The 24,149-nt window shown below is 39.6% G+C and overlaps 1 protein-coding gene across 3 annotated transcripts in view; it reads right to left on the reverse strand.

The window, feature by feature from the left end:
- The window catches only part of SLC7A11 (solute carrier family 7 member 11), a 176,322-nt gene that overhangs the window by 88,450 nt on the left and 63,723 nt on the right, over positions 1-24,149 (reverse strand). For all 3 annotated transcript variants that reach the window (XM_080403016.1, XM_080403015.1, XM_080403014.1), the window contains one exon: positions 22,970-23,079. In XM_080403016.1, the coding sequence (XP_080259142.1) occupies positions 22,970-23,078 (109 nt within the window). In that variant the 5' untranslated portion in view covers position 23,079. The remainder of the gene's footprint in view (positions 1-22,969; positions 23,080-24,149) is intronic.

Below are 24,149 nucleotides of genomic sequence, written 5' to 3' on the forward strand. Positions count from 1 at the left end.
ATGCCCTTTGTACTGCAGAATTGGACTTTCTAAAAACTGGTGAAAAGCCTGTATTATGACATCTCTGGAAAGTTAAGGGTAAATTTCATTTTTTTAAATGCCTAATGGCTAACAGTTTGTTAACTTCACAGCTATAGATGTAGATAGATGATAGATAGATAGATATAGAACTCCACTTCTAAAGTAGAGGTCTGCAATCCTACACATCACTTTATGAAAAAAACAGGTCAGTTTGCAAGACCTCATATTTGAAGTTTTCTGGAAGTGAATAAAAATAATAATAATAAAATAATCCTACAAAAACAAAACCCAAAACACCCTAAAAACTTGCCTGCAATAGAAATCCCTCTAAAAAAATACTGGAAGGCAGCAAATCACCCTCTAACAATACACAATTACACAAAGTCTTTCAAATGAAAAAAGATTACTTAACCTGTTGATAAGACTGCTGTTATGCTTGGATGTGCTTTAAAAGGGAAACATTTTGTAACCAGTGACTTCAATAGAAAAGGTTTTGCTGATCTCTCTTTGGCACTTATGACCCTTCATTTCTATCTGCTTTAGGTGCTAGTGGAGGTAGGAACAACAGTAGTTAGGAAGGACTTACTTGAGGACCTTTATTGGAGCAGCATGTGTTTTTCTTTTTTTAAAAAAGTACTTGTGTTTAGAAGTTAAAATTATTAATAACTGGCAACCAAAAAGTCTGTTCTCTGTATTTGTTTCCTCTAGTTAGAGTGTGTCCATTTTTAGTGAGTATGTTTTGGATGTGACGATCTAGATGGCATTTACTTTAGGAATGTCTCCAAACTAACAAATTTATTGCAAGTTAAAATCTCTTTGGAAGTTACTTATGGCTCTAGCAGTTATGTTCAGACTTTATTTAGAAAATTAACTTCAGAAACTGTTGAACTAGAGATCCATGTCAGCAGTTTCCAGAACAAGTCTGATGACTCCACAAACAGCACTACATCTATAGCTAATGTCAGCCCCATAAATTTAGCCTTGGGCATTAGAAATCAAACATGGGAGTCATGTGATGTATATCATCCCCAGCACAAAACAAAAAAACCCAAAACCCAAACAAACAAACAAAAGGATTGCATATGCCTGTTGTCTCTTGAGGAAGGACAGAATCACACCCCCATTTTATACCCTCAAGCTCTGACACCACATATTGGCATATAATGCTTCACCCTTTGAATGCCAATTAGGATTAGCTACTCGTATGTGTAAGGATTAAATTTGAAGAAGTAATAAGAAATAAGAGTGAAAAAAACGGGGTGTCATGAAGAACAGGAAAGTGGATTAAACTTTCTAACTGCAGCCCACAGGCTCATAGGTGGCTGGTTGACTTCTCCCTCATTTTGGTGAGTTCCACCTGCTCTCACGGAGAAGCCAGGGCTGACCACAGCTACAGACTCACATGCTTTTTTGGAAGTTTGAACCCTTCAGCTATTAAATTGCCGTAACAAAGTGTAACGTCTGCTCTGGAAAACAACCCTCACCTGGCTGAAGGAGTAACTTAACTGTTTTATAGACCTCCCGCACTTACAATTACCAGAGCTACAGGAAACTAACATCCCCTACAACACGTTACACAACGCATCAGTGCTCAGCAAAACACTTTGAGCTGGGAACATGATAAACGAATAAATAAATAGTCCTACAGCAGCTCTATCTCAGCTAATTTAGAATTAATCAGACATCAGTCATTTCTTTTGCTGACTACTCAGTCACGGCATTCTCAGGACAGAGCAAATCAGCTTTGCCTATATTTCCATGAGCATCACAAGGAGAGAAATTGGAAGAATATTTTCTATAGAAAAATTAAGCTCATTTAAAACCTGAGATTTTTTTTTGGATAAGAAATGTCACTATATTGCAACTGTTTCACACTTGCAGTTTTCTTTCTTACATGAACAATGTATGACAGAATAGTTGCTGTAAAAATTAATAAGTCTATCACTTTGGCCTACATTTCTATGCTCTTATCCATTTCTTTGAAATATGGATGATCAGCCTAGGATGTAGTTCAAAATGTGCAACATATGGACCATATTTTATAAGAGGATCCATTCAAACCAAGTAAAACTTTTTTTTTTCAAAAAGATAGCAAATACTGAACTCTTCTTACTTCTATGTTAATTTCCTGAACTTACCTTTATGTATATAAAAGGTGAATAGCTAGAAAATATAGCAGGTGACAACTGGAATTTTTCATTATTCATAATAGGAAATATGCCACAGCAAGTCAAGCATTAAGCACTCTCTGTGTTTTCTTTTTCCCTGGGGATTGGCCTGCTCTGGAATGCACAAAGGATTTTCGTTTGCTTTTATTTAAAAAGAACAATGGATCCTGCTGTTTGGATCACTGATGACATATTACCAAATCTGATGATTTTGTTATTTTTTTATGTACCTGTTATTTGTCTATCAGCATCTTCAAGCAAACAAAGTTTAAACAGTACAACATTTTATCTTAACAGAGAGCAAAAAAACGTGGTTGCCTAATCAGAACTACATAGATACAAACATCTCAGTGAAATATTTCCAAGTTTCCAGAAAAGGGTTAGCTTAGTTTGAAGGATGATCACAGTTTGGTGACATACTTCTCCTTTTACCAGTATGACCATAATAAGGCACATATCAAGACTGCCACCTGAACGACACGTTTTTGAGCTGGGCATTTTATCTGCATGCAGAGAAAGCTCTCAGTCACTGACTGACAGCAGCTATTGCAGCCACTCATCCTTAAAGAAAACATATTTTCTGTTAATACCCGCAAGTGCCCTGCTAACAGCAATTTCCAAAATCTGGATTATAATGGCTTCAACATGCTTTATTGATCTATTTTATTTCTTTATTGGAGTGTGGCTAGAAGCAAGATGATCTGTTTTATATAATGTCCTGACCTTCCCCTAAGCTTGGCAAAGTCTCAGGCATAGCTGAAAGTATGGATGTCATGTAAAAAATAGATTTTGAAAAGGCTTTTGAAAAATCATTCTCCAGCTAAAGGTCACTGAACACTAGTTAAATTATATAAGGGGGCTGGGAATTAAGATTATGCACCTTTGGCTGTTTTCCTGTTTCACAGAATGTGAGAACAATTAATAATGCAAACAGCTTACAGTATTTAATGATGCAGAGTGCTTAGCAGGAACACCCATGCTATTTCCAGCTATTTTCAGACTGAGCCATCTGAAGGAGGCATCCTTTTCTGCAGGCACAGGATATCATCTTGTTCCTTCATGATTTTTGAAAGCTCTACTCCACTCACAACTTCTTTCCTGAAGAAGAAATGACAAACGCAATCCAAATTCTTCTTGCTTAATTAACTTTGAATCATAGAAGGGTAGAATAGTTTGGGTTGGAGGGGACCTTTGAAGTTCATCTAGTCCAAACCCCCTGCAATGAACAGGAACATCTTCAACTAAATCAGGTTGCTCAAAGACCTGTTGAACCTGACCTTGAACGTTTCCAGGAGTGGGGCATCTACCACCTCCCTGGGCAACCTGTTCTAGTGTTTTACCACCCTCCTTGTAAAAAATTTCTTCCTTATATCTAATTTAAATTTACCTTCTTTTAGTTTAAAACTACAGCCAGGCGGTGCTAAAAAGTTTGTCCCCATGTTTTTCATAAGCCCCCTTTAAGTACTGGAAGGCCGCTGTAAGGTCTCCCCGGAGCCTTCCCTTCTCCAGGCTGAACAACCCCAGCCCTCCCAGCCTGTCCTCACAGGAGAGGTGCTCCAGCCCCCCGATCATCTTTGTGACCCTCCTCTGAGCCCAAAGGTTTACATCCTGTCCTCAATTACACCTGAACTTACAGTTAACTTCAAAAAAGGTACCCAGGAGGGAAGGAAAGATCCCTTCCTGGATTCATAACCAGTTAATAACCGGACACGAAAAGAAAGGGCCAGTTCTTGCAGCAGAGGGAGGCTGCCAGCAGGCTCTGTGCTACACCCCATTCTGCAACCCCAGCGCTGCATAAATCAATAACCTGAGAAGAGAGAGGACAGCTAAGTTCCAGACTCTGTCCACGGCACAAAATCATTCAGGTGACTCAAACCTACGTTGGCTACAAAGAATGGCAAAAAAAATTGCATGTTAATGTATTATAACCCTTGATCAGCACTGCATTGCCAAGTGCCTCGTGGTACACGCAGCAACAGTAACCCCTCAACATGCATGCGCAGTTTTGTGGCTCTAAATTAGGTAGTACTCACTAGGACATCCTGAAGTCACTGTAGAAAACGTTGGCTTAGCATCACAAGGTAGAGAAAATGTTTGAAACCAGGAATTATTAGGAAGGAAATTGAGAACATGATGGAAAAGGCCACCCAAGACCTGAGGTGAGGCAGAGGTGTGCCCTGGGTGACAGCAAGGCAGTGTCCGAGAGCAGGCTCCAGCAGACATGGTTAACAGTCTGAGAAGGGAACCCAGCTCAGCAGCTGTTGGTGTGACAGCTCCATGCTCCCTGCCTGGGTCTCTTACACATGTACCTACTTGTTAGAGTAAGAGGAGAGGCAGAAGCTGCAGAAGTCAATACATTATTTTAATGCTTCCCTGAGGCACATGCTCAGAATAACAGATCTGAATATGAAAAATGATGAAGCATAAGGTAATAGCTTCAAAGGTGATCACGAAAACATTTGGTTGACAACTTCACTTACATCTCCTCGGTAGCAGTTCTTAACAGTGGAAGCTGAAAAACTATAAAGCTGAACATGGGAAAATAGGAATTGAGGAAGACTGATTAGGAGGAAATGAGTCAGAAATTCTGGAAACTTCAGGACCTGGGACTGGCAACACCTTCTCTCTTCCCCACTCTCCTTCAGAGGCATGTCATAGCTGTGGATTTTAATCCCTCATTACGGTACAATTAGACATGTTGGGATGCGCTGTGTAGTAAGGGTTATGTGGAAAAGAGGTTTGGGAGCATCTGCTAGGGGTCTAGTGCAAGCCTGTCTGTGGCTGTGGCACCTTTTCCACCCCAAACTATTTGCAAGTCCATGGGAGACACCATCTGTTTTAGCTATCTTCATCCATCAATCTGAGGCAGAACAAGAGAGACCAACCCTGATTGGAAGGAAAGGAGTAAGGAAAGCAATGGAAGGAGCAGAACACACCCAACATCCTACCTGACTAATAAAACCCTGGCACTCACTTCAGAGAGATAGAAAGAGATTAAATATCTTATGACCTTTATTCACTTCTTGCTCTTTGTACTAAAAGCAAAAAATAAAAATCTAAAACAACATTTTGCACAAACTCATGCCAGCTCCCACATTAAAAAGATACCTTCCTGAGCTATACATATTTACCTGAACAAATCTTTCTTACTCGCTCTAGAAGCAGAGTGATTCAATAAACTTGGGATGATGGAATATAATCTAGTTAATAGTTTTCATTAAGTGAAAATAAACCATCCCTTATTCATTTAGGGGGTCTGCAAAAGGAAGAAGAGAAAGTGAGCAGGTGAAAATATACAAGGGAAATGTTTTATTTCAGAGAACTAGCAACTCCTTTTAGGGGGTTTCAACAGACCTTTCCCAACCAACATGCAAGCATATTTAGTGTATAACTAATGTAAATCTAGCCCTGTACATCTACAGAGCCAAGTCAATCTTGGCTCATTATCAGCAGACTAAAAATGAGCGAAGAAATAAATTAGGCTGAGTATTCTCCTATTCTAAGGTATACATCTGATTCAGCATCTTAGAAGAATAATCATCTCATAACAGTGAAATAATGGAATGTGAGTCAGCTATAGGAAAAGCATGGGGATTTTGACAGAACAAAGTTTTGGAGAGTATAAGGATGTTTTTCCCTGGTACTACTGATTTCATTTTATTCTTTTTTTTTTTTTTTTTTACTGTTCTGGGCATCTGCTTTTTTATTTTCCCAGTGCTGAGTGAATGGGAGTTGAGAGCAGCTCTAGCCCAGCTTTTACACTTTGGCAGGGGCTGAACACCAGCAGTACTACTCCCATGTTTCTCACTAACACATATGATTAAGAGGCAATGGGTGAAAAATAATTTTAAAACATATGAAGAGAACCGAGGAGAAAAAATTCAGTTTCTGATGAAACCTTTCATGACATGGCCTGTCCTGCTTAGCCATATACCCTCTGCTTTCTGATGTTCTCCCTCATTATTCGTCTCTGCTGAGTATGTCCTACAGCGAGGTCCCTTCTTTCAGCACCGCTTCCAATGCAACCAGTTTCTTTAGCATAAAAGAGAAGAACAAGTGTCTTCCTTTGCTTTTTAATGGATCACATGCCAGGAAGAAAGGCAGTACTATTTAGCAATGCTATTTTTGTCATCCTAAGCAGAAACAGAAGACATTTGAGCTACATCTGTATTACAGGGCTTGGCATGCACTCCATGCCAGGGCAGGAGTGCACACCCTCTCCCAGTTCTGCATCTGTGTGTGTCCCAAGCCATCCCTTACTTTTTTACTGTGAAAATGCCCGAGCTTTGTAAAATTAAATGCAGGTATTGACATATCCAGTAAGGTGCAGAAGACGTCAGAAAAGCTGAAAAAGCAGGAGGAAAAGGCAACTGTTGGAGCTTCAAAGTGCAGTCCTCCCTCTCGCCGTGCTGAGGGCTGGAGAAAGCATCAGGCTCATCTGATAGGAAGAGTGCGCTTTTGCAATAGGCCTGTGGCCATATGTCAAGCAAAGCCAGAACCTTTGATCCTGTAAACCTCAATCCCATTGAGAACAACGAGCAGCAACTTTTAGTCTGGGAAGGACATTTAAATCAAGGGCAACCTGTGACCGCAGGGCTCTGACAGACATGCAGCAGCAGATGAAAATTGGACAGCTGAAGCTGCTACCACTCCCTGCCTTCCTCCCCACCTGCCTAACAGATGTTGCTGCCCCCAAGGCAGGGATGTCTGATCTACTCATGAATCAAATCCCAACTCACCCTGCTTTTCAGCCCGGCATTTCAAGTAACCTGACATCAAAGTTGGTTTACCACCGGCGGGGTGGAGCAGACAGCTACGGGCAGTAACAGCTTTAGCCGTCTGATGCTAATTCACTGCTGCATTCCTGATAAAGCCGCCAGCCCTGCTGAGCGTCCAGCCATGCCGGAGGACCAGGATGGCGGTGGTCCCTCCTGGAAGCAAGCCCTGGCGTAGGAGGGTGGTTCTGCTCTCTCTGCCTAAGGACTGATTTGTGTCTTATCGGCAAATCTGCTCCAGGCTTCAAAAAGGACAGCGATTTGGGGAAGCATTTACAGGAGCAGGGAGATTTAAGCTCTACACAGATGCTCAGCCCTTGCTTTAAGCACAAACCCAACCACAACCATGTGTCCTTTTATGCTGTGATTCAGTATTTTGATGGGGAAAGCATCATACTCTTTTGCTCTGCCTATACTGACCACTATCTCTTCCTCCAGCACAGATCCTTCATCAGAATCTTTCCTCTCTAATCCTTGCCCTTGGAGCTATGTTTCTAACTAGCTCCCTTTAGAAGCCAGCCTGGACAGTCAGAGACAGGCTACTGCCAGAAAATAGTCAGTAATAAGATGTAATTAAATTGGCAGTCAGGGCAGTTTAATGTTTAAATCTAACTGACAAAGTAAAAACATGAAGAGACAAAGGTATGGGGATGTTGATCTAACAGTATCCATATAAATCCCAAATAAATCCTTCCATCAGCGTGAAAATATACCCAACAGACAATAATACATAGAAAACAGCTAATGAGAAGCTGTGCTTCATCTCTGGAAAAGTTTTCCAGTGTGGTTTTTGCAACTTTCTCAGAACTCTTTGACACTGGTAGCTCTTGGGACACCACCCTAGGTTAGGCTGGCCACTGACAGGTAAAGCATTTCAACGCCTCACACAGGGTTTATGTGGGTGCAAATAACAACTTCGCTTCTGTCCTGCCTGAAAATTGCCCGCAGTCTTAAGCAGGCAGGTTGGTACCATTTGCCCAGAAATTCTGATCCCAGGTCTGAGGAGGTGGCAGGACCTGCGGGCTCTTCACCACTCACTGGCTAGAAGAAAAAGACTGGTCATGGTGGCTATAAAATCCCTCAGGACCCACTTCTGTCTCAGTACGAATCCTGTACCGAGCTATGGAGTGCGCTGATACACGAACGTGCTTTCAAATTGTACGTGAGCAGTACAGGAACTCCAACCTGTGCACTTACTTCAACAGCCACGTGCTCAGCAGGAAAAGGCCAGATTTCTGCATAACTTCACACACAAAATACTATCATTTACACATAAAATTACACGAGTGACTTTACAACTTTGTTCTTCCACCAAAACAATGGAAAAATTGCAGTTTTGCAGCTATCACAGGCACTGTATCTCTGCTTAGTTTAAAACGAATATTCCGAAGGCAGTATTTTGTTCTTTAACTATATCAGGGCCAAAGAAGTAACCGTAAAAAAGACAGCCAGCCATTCCCAAAAAAAAGGAGGTAAACATTTTTGGAGAAAAAAATCCAAACACAATAAGGATATAGAAGTATGTGAAGCTCAGACAAAGGCAGCAAAAACCTGAGCACACTGAACTCAAATTCTGCTCCTTAAAGAGTTCCTGATCTGTTTGCCTGAGGACACAATAATAAGGACAATATTATTTATAACATATAATAAAAGCACAACTTTAGGTCCCTTTAAAAAGTTAGTGATATTGATCTTAGGTTCTTTATACAAGACAATAACTGTTACTTTCCTAAACGTTACTGGATTGCAGCTAAATTTATTTTTTCTTATAAAATGAAAGTGTGTCTGGCACAATTTACTTTTCTTTATTTTTTTTTATAATGCCATATTAAATCAGTCCAGAGACATTGACAACAGAGCAGTAAATATTTAAGATTACATCTTCTTTCCTACAACATTATTCTTTTCCTTCTCCATCAGATCTATTGTCAAATAACTCAGTTCCTCCTTTTATTCTCACTCTTCAGACACTCTAAGCCTCGCAGTTATACTAAGATCATCAGATTTCCTTGGAAAGATGAGCAGACATTGAAAGTCTGAGAGAGCACTTAGGGCATGATCCAAAGTTACTGGAGTCAACAAAAAACAGTCTTCTGTTAGACCAGATCAACATTAAGCTCCAAATACTTATTGCTACTTCTAGTGATCTTATGCCAGAGCCTTCAATAATATTCATTACAATGAAGTGTTTATTGGAAAATGGCAAATGTAAAAGAGTGAAAATACATCCAGATAGAAAATTTAATATTCATAACCCTTCTCCTATCTAGGGATTGCTAGACGAGCAAAACAAGTATTTCTTTCCATTTCTCTATCTAAGAAAAAGACTCACAAAGGACTTCAAAGCTCAGGGGAAGCTTTGGGAAAGTAACATCGTCCAGCAGAGCTAGAATAATCCTGCAATTATTATTCTGATATGGAATTCCCAGCAGATTGGCAGCTACTTTGTAAGAAACACTGGTGAACATCAGGCAATCATACACTTCCTAAGGAAAAAAAGGAAACCTTAATCCACTGGTTATGCTTAGATATGGCAGCACAAGACAAATGCTAGCTGCCATCGACAAACATTTCTCCAGAGACAGCTTTTGTGTTTGCTTTTCTCTGATCATAAGATGGGTCAAGCAGGAGGTTGTGTCGGTCAGTTGGTTAGTTGGTTACGGGCTCCTTGCTGCTGTTTTGTTTCTCCCAAATCATGGACTTGCCTTGTTTGAAATTCTGGTGCAAACCACAGAAATAAGGCAAAGCTCAACATTTCAGGGATCTGCCTTTAGCCATAATTATACGCTCACCTTTGCACGCTGCACTTTCAAGGGTGGCAGTTGCTATAAATTACCACAGGTAGAAAAAAACCTCACAAAACAACAACAACATTCTTGAAGGGGCACCAAACAAGCTACAAGTTTGTCCACTGACATTTTCCTCCTGGATAACTCAGGCCAGGAGGTCAAAACAATGGCTGACTAACAAGACAGCATGCAGGGAAAAGGTTACCATTAATAATGCAACAGAAGAGCACTGTGTGGACAAGTAATGTAGGAAAAACATACCAAGATGACCAGTAGGATACAGAGGTCATGCAAAAAATGACTAGACACTAGTCAGAGAAGCGATTTTCTGAAAAGGATGCAATGTTGTTAACTAAACGTTCTCCCAAGTATTCAGTAACTTCTGCTCCCTGTGTATTTCTGTCAGAGGTAGTAAATACAGATCTACTAATATTCTTACTTTATTATTAACATGAGTCAGTGCTTTAATGATCTTGCTAGGTGACTTTCCTTAGGGACCCCTGACTTGTGCAGTCAAAACAGGCAACGCAACAAAAAGCAAAAGAGAAAAGGAAGGGGAGCATGTGAATGGTGCCCTTTGGCTAAATCTGGAGGAGAGGATTCCCTGCCCATGGCAACGACAACACAAGCAGTGGTAGGTCAGTCAGGTGATACCACACATCCTGTGCAGTCATCCTTAACAATTTCTCCAGTATAGACACTAATTCAATCTTTGGTCTAAGAGATAGATACTGATATTACCAAAAGTATTCATGAAGGATTTCTGAAGGAAGCTAATGTCCAGTAACCAAGTCAGTTTCAGAGGTAGCTGAGAAAAGACTCCCTAACCCACCATCTCCAGAGCTATGAAGAACTGGGTCCTGTACAAAACACAATTTCACAGCAGCATTTTCATAAGCAATACCAGCAATAACAACTTTGCATCTAATTTGGATATAGCCTGCACATCTGGGTTTCCTTTCCATGAACACTGGGGTGAAAATCTTGGAAATCCACAAGCTCCAAAAGCAAGCAGTACAGGCTGAAAAAAAAAAATGTACTCTCCTCCAGACATCATTGCACTTCAAATCCAATGTGGCAGAGACTTGGAAGATTAGCATTTGAATGATGTGGATTCCCGATTTCCAAAGCAAATTCCATTAACATCGTTCTGACAAAGAAAATGGTTTCCCACAAGATACGTGTAATTTTAAGGTTCTGGGAATGCATAATGCCAGGTACTAGTGAACTGTAAAGCTGTTCCATTTTCCTGAAGCTAAGTATTCTCTGAGTCTTCTCTCAGAGTACTGTAAACCAGGAATAACTTCAGTGAATTCCCGTGAGTTACAGCAGACTAAGGCTTATATAAGTGGGGCGAGAATCTTGCTGTCTATGCTCTATAAACTACAAGCAGGGTGAAGAGTTTACATAATGGGTTTATAAACAAAAGCCCTTCATATCTATAATCCATGACCAGAAAATTAATCTGTCCTACATAAAAAAGGAAAGATGGCCCAGCTTACAACTCCTTGTATGAATAATAAACATGAGGTGAAAGCCAGTGATTGATAAGAAGGAATTACAAGATAAAACATGAACACTGTTTTCCTTTCTTACAATAGCTTTGGAAATCATTTTGCAGTTTATTTGTATGCAGTCATTTCTTCTGAACAAGATGGGGTGTGTGTGAGAGTATGTAATTGTAGTGAGAAGATAGAGACAGTGCGTAGGTAAGTTGCCTGTTTAGTAATCTTTATTGCTAAACAACCCCATCTCCTACCAATGGCAAAATGGAAAGCAGTTTCCGAGTGTCCTTGCATCACCTTTTGCCTGCTTAACAAAATATACTTGCAAAGAGACTTTCAATCACAGCCTTCAAGTACAACACCGTAAAAATTATTTCAGAACTGGTTTTGGTGAGGTAGGTAGGAAAAGCAGCCTCAGTGTGATATTGTTCTCTTGCGAACTCTGTACAGGTAAGTGACATAACATTAAAGTTTCCATTTCCTAATACTCTTTCTAATTCTGATCCCAGTCTTGTGATTTCAGGCAATCCTCATTTCAGGTTACTGACATACTTAAAGGGACTAACAGTGAGGCTTACTAAAAATAGCTAAGTGTTATCTATTTTGTCCAGAACAAGCATATATGCTGTATTAGGTCAGAAGCCTATCCTGGGTATAACTGACGATGTCTGGAAGAACAAACCAAGTTTCTTCACTGCAATATGTCTGAGGTGCAAGCATGAAAGCTGAAGAGAGGAATGGAACACAGTTTTTTAAACTAAACCAATTAGAAACACCTATACTTATTTTAAGGATATTACCACTTCAAAAATGATAACAAATTAACATGAATATGACAACGTGCACAAATCAGTAAATTGTATTGCTGCTTTATCTGCAACATCCCTTAGTCGATATGAAGAACAAGCTTTCCTGCATTTTGTGCTACTACTTTCTTCTCTGAAATACCAAACATTTTCCCCAGAAGCACAAGGACTATACTACAGAGACTGGCCAGAAGACAGATTTATACTTATATCCCAACTGATTCATTTCTAGAAAAAATAAGCCACATCCTGAGACCTTCAGAACCCCTAATAGTCTATATGCCTCATTGGTTTTATACATAGCCCTAAAACCACTGTATCTTAAGCCACAAAATCAGTTATTTGGACTAAGTGTTCTCAACTGGTGACATTCCCACTGCACTCGCTTTCCTGACAGTGCAATATCTGGGGAGAAAAGATGGAGAAAGAAATGGTGCCAGCCAAGGAGCTAGACAACACTAATCCCACCACCCTTCAAGGAGAAGGAATAGTTTTCCATAAAGCTGAGCCTCTTTCTAATCACGTGGATATCTAATCTCTTTATCAGAGACATACTAATGAGAACAAATGAGAGTACAAAGACAATAAGTTATGCTAGACTCTGAATGCATGAACTCCAGCTACCCTGGGGTTAGAAATCCAAAGCAATGGGGGAGCCAAGCAAAAGTAGTTTTCCTGTGACTTAAAGACTCCCTGAAAAGCACACAGAGAGACAAAGGCAACAGAGCATCCAAGTCACTGCAAACGGGACATTCTGATTTTGGACTGGCACACTCTTTTCAGCCTTTATTTAATGAACCAGTGAATTCAAGGTAGCGTTTAAGCACATTATTTGTGTCTTGAGCGCTGTTACACTGTCAGGTTTTAGTCACACCGTCTGAATAATAAAACTGACAGAAATCAAAGTTTATCTGAGCATAAACATGGAAATGATGTAGTGTCAATTTGTGCAGCAATTCTAATGGGGCCACTTGTCCATTTCCTCTTCTCATACAAGCTGATACCCTTAAAAAAGCAAGCAAAAGAGACACAGAGAGGATGAGCCAGGGAACAAGTACTGAAGCACCTACCTTTAAAGCAAAGAGTGAGACAGGGCACAAAGGAGGCCTGCACTCCATGAACGCACAACTGTGCAAGGATGTTCTGTGCTGGGGACCAGGCAGTAGTGGGGGTAAAGGAGGAAGGTTTCAGTTCACACGGCAGCAGCCCTCAGAGCTCTTTGGGAAGGGGGAGAGGAGGCCAGGAACAGCCTCAGCTGCCATCCTGATGCACTTCTCTATGAGGATTAAGCCTCCATCTGGACTAAAGTAAAACACCAGCAGCACTGGCCTCTCTAAAACTCCCTGCGATGCCAGCAGTGGCTGACGGCGCCTGGACAATCTGCACCGCCAGCAGTGCTGCACATCTGCCAGCCTGGTCCTCCCTCCCCGACATGAGAGCTCAGTTCCTCTCCTCTGGCCACCAACAACCAAACGGAAACAAAACTCTCGTAAAACAATGGACATGATGAGAAGGAGGCAACCAAAGTGACAAAGAGAGTGAGTTCAAAGGAAACAAATGTGTATTACAGAAGGAGTTATCATCTCCCTTTTATCAAAGGGGAGAAGATACTGCTCCTTTTGCAAACAGTCATCCCACCAGGAACAAAGAGGCACTGAAGAAAATCCAGCTCCTGTCCCTTCCAGTCCATTCCTCCCTGTTCATGCATTCCTGCTGAAGTTTTACAAGCTGGTATATGAGATATAAGGATCAGAAGAGACTGTGGTCATGCCCAGCGCTGTTTTACACAATAGCTAAACCTGAATCAGCCAAGACTCCTGCAAACCTCACATCACATACCTCAGCAAGAATTTTCTTTGAAAGAGAAGCAAAGTAACTTTGCATAAGTGACTGATCAAAGCGGCACATCGAGTTATTGTTCATACACCTCCTTTTGTTAAGGTGACCTCCAAATGAAGCACAGGCCCTCAACTGAGCAATCAGAACACCCAGCACACTGCTGAGTGACAAATTATTCAGAATCTAAATGCATCTGTTTAATATCTGAAAGATTATCTTACTTTATAGCACACAAACAATCAGAGGATCAGAGTAATTGTTTCACAAGCACAAGCCCTCTTTGTTCCTGTAATCTACTAACCAGGAAAAGCATCTGACCTGCACAACAAACAGAGCAGATTAAATTGTTAGCTGTCACACACAAGATAAAAGGGAGAAGTCATTTCTGTGCCTCTAGTTGCACGGGCTGAATTCAGTTCCACAACACAGCCAGCCTTGCCAGTTCCTGGCATTATAAATCCATTAATCAGCCTATACCCCTCCTGAAACAATCCCCTACCTCACATGCCTTTTAAAAACATCTTTCTCATGACGGATCCCTTTGTCTTGTGGTGTCTGGACACTGAGGAGGAATTAAGTTCATATTTTCAGGCTTTTCCCTGCAGAGCAGCTGAGCCAAGAGATACAAAACACACTCTCCTCTTCTTCTAATAAAAAATGAGGGTATCCCCTCCAGAAGTCAGGGCTTTCAGAAAACTGCAGAGGTCTCTGATGAAACGTTGGCACTCATCAACAGGTCATATACTTCCCTGACATGGTGGAGAAAAAACAGTGGTGAAGTTAATTTTGACACAAGAGTATCATTGTGAATGACATTTACAATAAGCCTTAAATTAGGTTATAGTTTTGTAGAGTTTTTATATGAATTCATGATACAATTAAAAGGCAAGAAATTGATTTTTATGTATGACAGAGAACAAGTGTGGAACTGTAGAGAATTGTATCTTTACAAGAGTCTGTATAAACCAGTCAGAACCAGTCACAACAGATTTTTGTCCCAAATCAAGTGCCTCTAATTCAAGCACAAACTATTGGGCCCACTCTAGACACAAAGGGTATATCTCTGCAGCCTGAAATATCAGTTTTAAAAATACAAAAAGACCAACTGATATTTTCCAGTGAGACTAGCTCAGAAAGTTCCAGCACTAAGACAATATTTCAGCAGAGTTGTCTGATTTACCTTTTCTTTTCTAAATATATATATATATAATTCTATAGCTCACAAATTAATAGGCAAGAAAGTTTTGATTATCTTTAATTGAAATTAAAAGTACAGAGTATCCCTACCCATCTCCACTCACTAGAAAATTTCAGTTACCTGTAATGCCAACTCAGTCCCCTCTTTTGTGGTTATAGTTCATATCGGTAGGGTACCAGGAACTTCAAAACTTCTCTGAACCTGTACTCTGCAGCTGAGCAAACTCAAAATAACACAGGAAATCTGGGCCACACAAACACATAGAAAAAAAAGTTCTAGAATGAACTTGTAGGATTTCATTTGGGTCTAAGCCATTTTTCATGCATTAAAGAATTTGTACATGTGCACAGAAGCAGCACTTCATCAAGAAACAGCACAAGCTGAGGAAGTTGTGTTTGAGAACTTCAATTTCAAATTAAATTCTGGGCCAAACTATTTATTTACTTACCTATTTAGAGGATCTAATTTCCTTCAAAATCAGTGTTATAAGATGCCTCCTGCTCTATTCTGCTCTCCTGTATCAGTGAAAGAAAGCGGTTCATGAAATATGCATGAATGCCACCCAGTAGAGATGTTAATTACTACAGATTCGTGTCATTCCTCTGACAAAGGGAATGTACCTGCATCTGGTACCCCACACCCTCCTGGAAGAGTCAATGGAAAGAAACAGGGCACAGATCAGAAGGAACTGGATTGGGGGAATCGTGTACTAAAAATACATTTTTCTCTCCTTTGACTACACAGGGAGTTTAGGGCAACTGCCTCTAATTCAGGCATCATGCTCAGAGACATGAGATGAAGCCCAGCACAAGCAGTTTCCCGAGAGCACCTGTACGCGCTCCATAAGCAGGGACTTCATCTGACTGAGAGGGACAGAGTTGTCAGAGAAGTCTCAGATTCCAACAACCATAAATGTACACACAGAGAACATAACACAAAAGAAAATCAAAATAACTGGAGGGAATAGTCTCGCTGAGAGCTCCTAGTCTTGTCAGCTATCATTTGACTCAAAAGACTACTCCAATTTTTTTCCACAAATGCCCTATTATGTTTACACTACATTCAGATTTTGGAGGGACAGGCTCCATTACTAATCAAGTGTTTTACATGTTCTCCAGCTAAGATGTCTTTCCTCCATAAATCTATGTCTATTATTTATCTCCATTTTTCAATGCAAAGTCTGTCCAAACATGTCATTGAAATTCCATGTCCTTATTTTAAATGAAGGATATGTGTTACACGTATCATTTTTAATGAGATCTATACTAAACTGTGTCTATAGAATAATCTCACATAACTAGATTTCCAACCAGCAATCAAGAAGCTATCTTAAATGGCCTCTCTAAAAATGCACTTCAAACTCAGAAGGGTATATAGTTCATAAACTGTGAGTAGCTACTACACTGTTATGCAAATGTCTTTGCAGGATAGGAACTGTAAACCATAAACAGAGCAGGTTTTTTATTCTTTTTTTTATTTTATTCTCCCAGAGATTTGTTAAAAAAAAAAAAACAAAACACAACAAATCACATATCAAACCCCCCCATATAACTAGATAATATGCAAGAACTGCCTATTATTCTAAAGTATTCAGAACCCAGGTTTCTGAGAGAATACAGAAAACCTCACATTTGTTTTAATCACCACTACAGATTCTACCTCCTAATAATCTGCCATGAAGAAATGGAAAGTAATTAAAGACAACCTTTAATACGGAGAGAGAAGACAAGAAAATTCAACAAAAGGTAAGCATTCTGAATGAACACTGAAAAGGGAAGAACAAACTTCTCTTCTATTTCAATTTAATTAAATAGTTTTTTGCTTTTTCCTTGAAAAAGTGAAATAAGAGAAAAATACTTAAAAAATTATTATTCTAACTATAGTTAGTTATAATTAAAAGCGAGCAAAAATCACAGTGTAGTATTTAGCAAACTGCATTTCAGGTAGTGACCGTTCAGCTGGAGATTTATCATACACAAAATTAAACCCCCCCAAATTAACAATAGAATGCATTTTATTGATTAGTTATTAGTTCCAGCCCAGTCTTTGCTGTAATCTCATAAATTCCCGAAAGAAAAACATATCTTTATTTTTTTTCCTGCTGAATGTGCTCTTCCCTGTCATAAGCCATTCATCTCCTGCTGCTGCTATTATCTACTGGAACGGTTTTCACGCAGGTGGTACACGTATTGCCACGCACAGGTCTGGCAGCGGTTTGACATGCAGGGTAGGTATTTCCTACACCTTTCCTTCTTCATTATGGAAGATCTGTAGTAAGGTTTGTTCCCATACTATGAATTACGCGGTCTAGAAAGGTGTTTGACTGTAGGTTTGGGGTGGCCCTATACCACTCTTTACAAGAAAACCTGTTTTAAAAAGCTACTCATGGGACTGTCCGGCTTCCTACATCAATCCCATGAAACCCCCATCTCACCCCCATGCTCCAGGCTGTACCCCCTCATGCAACACACCCTCCCATTTCCTCTCTCCTGAGATAGGAGGATGTATAAATCTAATCTTAGCACATTAAAGCTTCCAGCTATTTTATCTTCACCAGAACTTGACTTTATTTTTAGTCATTTAAACCACATTTTTCCTAACAAAGACCCATACCTCTGGGAAACAAGGCCCACATTTGCCCATCACAGCTGTCATTCACTCAGGTACTCAGCACGTACCATCACCAGGGACAGGTCCAGGTCATGAAGGAGAAGTACAGAGAGCAACCTACAAGTGCCAATTAGTGTTCAGATTCAAGCTGACTCAGCTTCAGTGGTGAGACACAGTCCAAATTTTTTGTGTACCAGCAATTTTCTCCTTTCTTGCACCTATCCTCTAGCTATTACCTTGCTTCACTATTAAGATCTTTTTTCTTTCTCAACTCCAAATATAGCTACTGCTTCCTTAGGCTCCTGCTTTTTCTTACTTTTTGTATTACAGGCTAATGATCTGTCAACTAATATTAAATTATTTGCTCTCCTAATTGCCTATTTTCAAATAATAGATTGTGAAGAAAGGTGGCTACCTTAGCACTTTCTCTATATATTTCAAAAGAAGAAAGAATTGATACATTAGAAATGAGAGGCTCAAACCCCAAGAGAACCCTAAGTCCTATTTATTACTCACAAAAATATTTCATCCACAATATTCAAATATTTTACAATATTTCTGTAGCATTTATGTTTTCATCCCCTTCCAGTATCAGTTACTTTCATTCCGAAGTCTATGAGGTTTTCTCATTTTCAGATCAAACATTCAAAGCATCCTGAAAATTTAATATCACCATAATGCTCTATTTTAAAACGAACAGAAAAAATAAAAATGATTGAATCCACTGATACTTTTTCCACCTTGCGAGAATTCTTCCTGTATGCCAATAAAAAAAAAGAAATCCAAACCACAGACAGCTGACCAGGTTACCCATTTGAGATGAGTTCTGCTATACGACACGGGGGCTACACAGATAATATACTCAAGAACTCGAACTTTCCAAAAGTTAAAGAGTGCCAGCTGATGAGTGTCTCCTTTTATAGCAGGGAAAATACAGAAAGCAGAGTGCCAATGGGAACCACACATACAGGTAACAAGGTCCCCTACCTGTCTCCTCCAAATCCTGTAACTATTTTTCTTGGATGGATTTTTGCTCATATTTTCTTCAACTCTTCCTGTACTCTACAATGGATCAATTACACCAGTGGAGTACTCTGGTTACCGTGAACCTCTGAACAGACTATAGGTGGAAAAAGACATGGAAAAACACTGACTAAAGACCTGCTGGCAACTCAATACAGACACAATGGAGGGAGCCAAATAAAGCTCCTCTCTTTCAGACCTTTCAGATTCACAAAACAAATTTGCTCCAACACTGCGCTGAGAGTTTTGTCCTCATTTCACAAACATACTGCAGTCTAACAAAAAAGAATGTGTGGGTTCACAGAAAGAAAAATGAAGCCTTGCATTGTCACAGGGCACTTGTGGAGGCAACAGGAAAATGCTATAACGTCAGTTATAGTGAAGTTGTGGTATTAGAACCATTCAGAACAGTATTCCTTTTTGCTCAACCTTTATCTCTTAACTCATGTGCTTCATCAAGTAAGCTGTCTCAACAGAAAAATCAAGATTGCATGACATAGAGTTAAACGTTAACACTAAATATTTATGATTTCCTCAATGAGATAATCAAAATTTGTAAAAAAAATTCATAGATTATAAGTACAGAATGATAGTTCTATCAAAATTACCTTCCTGGTAAAAAGTAAAACTCACTTTAAAGGCTAATGACAAATGGATTAAAGCAGAACGTTGTTTAGCTTTCAACCGCTTTTTTTTAATTATTATACTCTAAAACACTCAGTAAAGATTCAAAGGATCCTCAAAGTTCTTAGCAATGTGTGACATAAACACAGAAAGCTGAAGATTTCAGCTATGCCTAATATTTATTTCTCAAGACAGACAGAAAAATAAAATAGAAAATTAACCAACCAGACCTTAAGCCAATGTAAGTAACCTAAAACCTTTAATGTCTAAAAAAATTCAATCCTAATGTAACTTTCACATATAAAAAACAGATAACTTTAAATTTCGTTTTGAACGACAGTTAATTTTTAACAAAAATATCTACATCTATCAAGAGTTAACAGTATCTGAATATAACTTCTCGAAACCTTAATCACAAGATACTTAATCCCTAACCTAATGACACAATGAAGAGACGATGGCAAAACACTTGCATAAACCAGCCATTCTGTCCTTGAATCCATAAGCATGATGGCTGACCACCACTACAGACCACATGAGTGGCAAAAAGATGATTTGACAGCACAGGTGCAATGTCATAATGAGATGTGTAGCACAGCCTCCTCAGTGTAATGTCTAATGCCAGGTCAGGGTTTGCCATTTGCAGAGAAAGGGAATGCCTCTGGTGCTCTTACATAAATGCTTCATTCTCATGATTTTTCATTTTTCTTTTTCTGTTGTTGTTTTTCACACGTTTATAGTCAAGAACGCTAAGATCTGACTGACGTTGCTAACAGCACTGTTGGCCTCTGCATAAGTTTGTAGGAGGGCACGTCACACAGATGTCCACCGCTCTATGCTTGCCTTCCCAGTAGCATACAGTACTTTCCCAATGAAGGGAAGTGACCACAGTCATACCTCATGACTTCAGCCTGAATCATGGGCTTGTGCCTTTTCCAATGTGCCTACTGGGACTGAAACTGTTAGTGAAAAATAAGCGCATATTATTAGACAATGTCTTGCTCACATGTTTAGACTCATATTTTCTAAGTGACTAACAATAAAACCAGATAGACTCCAACATTAAGATTTAAGACATTACCTATTAAACTGAGAAAAGCATCTTTCATTCTGTCAGAAACTCCAAATTTGCTATAGTTACCTGGACAGCACCAAATCAGAGGAGTCACTGGGAAAATAGGTTCCACATCAATGTCCTCCAGCTCCCTTAGTTTTGGACTGGTTTATAGATTTCATCCCTCTACACAAGCATTCTAGTCTATATTCTACACAGGTTTTGGTGAGCAGCCTTTTAGAGCAAGTTTTCTTTGAAGGAAGGAATGAACTTGAAAACATAATTCTTTGAAACAGAGGCAGGTACTGCACAAAAGAAATGGCTAAAATGATTTTTAAAATTATTTCCAGTCCAGCCCCAGTGAACAGAGTTAAAATCTCACTAGGAGTTAAGCGGCACCAATATGAATTTGAGTTTTTGTGTTATCTGCAAAACGGGATGCCGATTCTGCTCATGTATGTCATTAAAAACAAAAAAAATATATAAAAAATTTAGTTCTCTTTTCCTTCTTAATGTGGTAGCAGGGGAGAAAACTTCCACGTGGTTCCTTATAGCTGACTGCAATTAATAGTGATACCTTCAGGAACTTCCAACAGCTCCAAGAGGTCTGACTACTTGCACAGCTCCCTGAGCCACAGGAGACCAGCCACGCTGCAAGGTCGCTGGCCACCAGGCAGGGTCAGGATCCAGCAGAGTGGATCAGCTGCCTTCTTGCCAAGAGTGCTGGACAGACTATCAGGTAACCATGAAAAGCAGTAGGCCACCACTCTCTGCTCCTATATTTTTGCCACAGTTTTCCAAGCCACTTCATCCTTTCCCTGTGAGCTGAAGCCAGATGTAATACTGTTTTTACTGCCAGGGAGAATAATAAAAGAGATGCCATTAGTCTTTAATTTAAGGTTTACGACACAGAAAATTTTAATGGGAGTTAAATTAACTATTGACATTTATCACGATAATTTGTTCTGCAGCCTCTGACCTGCAAGGCAGTAGCAGGATAATAAAGGCTTTGGTACATGGCTGAGCTGGGAGAAGAAACTGTCAGTTATCAGATGCGAGTAAGCAGCCTGTCAGATGCGAGACTTCTTGTTTTACAAAGAGAATCCAGTGGCGATTATTTTACCTTTGAGATATGTTCACACACAAACAATCACATCAGCTTTCATATCCATTCATTTCACAAGTGTCTGCAAAATGAGGTCCTGAAAAGTCTTTTCAGAGGAAGAAAGCTAAATTACTACCGACTATCATGGCATACAAAACAGCCTGCATGACATCCTCATGAGAAAAATGCTTAAAAACTTTAAAGATGGTTTACAAATGTAAGTGTAGCTTCAAAAATGCTTACTATATGAAGCAATTACATTTTAAACAAATTTTAGGCAGAGTAATACAAAGTAGATCTGAGACAAGAAGAGACAGAGTCTTTTTGACTTAATGGTTTATTTCTGAGTGTACTGTGAGAAACTGGAATACCGTGGCTTTCCTTTCAAAATCATTTTTAACACTAGCTATTAATGACACATTGCAGGCAGGCAGGTCTGTATTCATCCAATGTAATTTCACTGGATTTTGCATCATGGGTAGGTAATTGTAAATGCATTTTTTATATTAATAAAAGGATAATACCACAGCATATAACTGCTAAAAGCCTCCATTCTGGAATTTTCTAATTAAAATGTTGGTATCATATCAACATGACAGAGCTTGTGCAGCCCAGGAGCAAAAATATGCTAATAAATATTCTCTTCTTACCATACAACCCCTGTGGCTTTGAATTCCTGCAGGAAGCCTCATCTATTAGCACGACTCTACGCAGGACTTCATACCCAGATCCTTGCCCAAAACTGTTCTGTAAAAGTACGGCCCCGTGAAAGCTATCAGCATAAACTGGCTTGGACATCACAGGGCAGGGTAACTATGGTATGTTAGCCGACTTTTTCAAAGGAACATTTTCCCAAAGAATGGAAGCAAAAGAGACAAATTTTAGCACTAAATCCTATGTTTAGGCACCGAGTGGTATTTATTTAAATATACCTTTTCCTAATTATAGTCACGGGGAGAGGGACGAATGATTAAGCCAATCACACAGGCCTTAATTAAACCAAATTGTACTCAATTTAAGAGAAGTTTTGCTTCTTTAAGAACTCAAAGCTTAGGCATTTCTTCCTGCACCCAGCAGTTGATCATTATTTTTTCCCTTGAAACCTGATTAATTGCTCATATAATGTAACTTTTTTCCTGGCTTGTGTGACTGAACTCTTTTTCATGTGTGTCTCGTCATTTTTATTACCTAACTCAGCTATTGGCAATAGCATCATCCTGCCTCAGCAATTTCTATAGATTAAATAAATGTTGCATGAAAATGTGTTTCTCTCTATCTGTTTTAAATTTGTTGGCTTTTAATTTCAATATCCCTTTGTTCTTTTGTTATGAGAAAGAGTAAAAGCTGAGCATTTGATTGAGCTTCTCCATACCAGTTCATATTTCATACACTGCAAACATCTTTTTACTGTGTCCTCCTTCTTTAACTAGGTCAGGCAAGTCTTACACATACCTTTTTGCTTGGTAGCCCCTCTGGCTCTAGTAATTTCCATTGGCCTCTGAATGTCTTCTATTTCTGCCATGTCTTTCTGCCATAATGCAACTGGAACTGAACGTAGCATTCTAGGTTAGAAGAAAGATACATTATGTTTAGATAATGCCAATTAAATATTTCCTGCGTTATTCTGTGTCACTAATATATCCCACTGCTTTGCTTGTTCCAATTGCTACTGCAAACCCTGTCCCTACCCCTGCTGACCTGACCCTAGGTGTCTCATGACCCTCTGTCTTCTGTAAGTCAACCTATTTTAGTGAATTCATTCAAGAGATGAAAACAACAAAGCACTCCAGCTCGGACTGTCTTTTACAGCTTGTGTTTTACCACCCCACCTACAGAGAGCCCATGGCTCTGGCTGTGGTCTCTAGGCATCACCATACACAGAACAGCAATTACTTCACCCTGGAGGCACTGCAAACCCAGACCCTGCCCAGGCAAGCACTGCTACACATACATGTTCACAAGAATTAAGTTACACCTGCATCCAGAAGCCTGCTAGGATGAGGGTCGTATTTATTTCTGTTCCTCAAATTTTGAGCTGCTTATTCTTATGCTCGCTACGTGGCATCTGGTCTATTTACATCACTTCCCAAGGTACTGGTTATTTCTGTTATGTAGGTGCCCATTTCTCTCAACATATAAGTTACCTTTTCTCCACTAACAAGGCAAAAATGTTACTATGATTACAGCTTCTCTGCCATAAATTATTTATTGCTTTCAAGAGCCGGTTTGCTTTGAGGGTAGGGAAAAAAGGCCGTTAACCTAGTGAAGGAACAGCCTATGATCCTGTCAGTAGTTTTCAACACAGATTTGTATTTTTTTAAAAAATTAATTCCAATACTCTCACAGTATTGGAAAATGCAGAAGTATTTATAGTTTTATTTAGGAGTGTTTACTTTTAGGTTAAGATGCTATTTTCTCAGGCTGCTTGAATTTTTTGTTTTCGATTCATATCTTGTTTCCCACAATGTGGTAGATAAATGCAGAAATGTATATAGTGTGCTGCGTTTAACTTTTTTGCTGCCCTCTGCTAAACAAATTATGATATAGTACTTACATTCAACACACCGCTGCTCCAGAGTTTAAGGCATAGCCTAAAGGATCAGTAAGGCCTGTCTTATACGGATCTCTAGCA

Source organism: Falco punctatus (assembly GCF_963210335.1).
Source record: "Falco punctatus genome assembly, chromosome: 1".
Taxonomy (NCBI): domain Eukaryota; kingdom Metazoa; phylum Chordata; class Aves; order Falconiformes; family Falconidae; genus Falco; species Falco punctatus.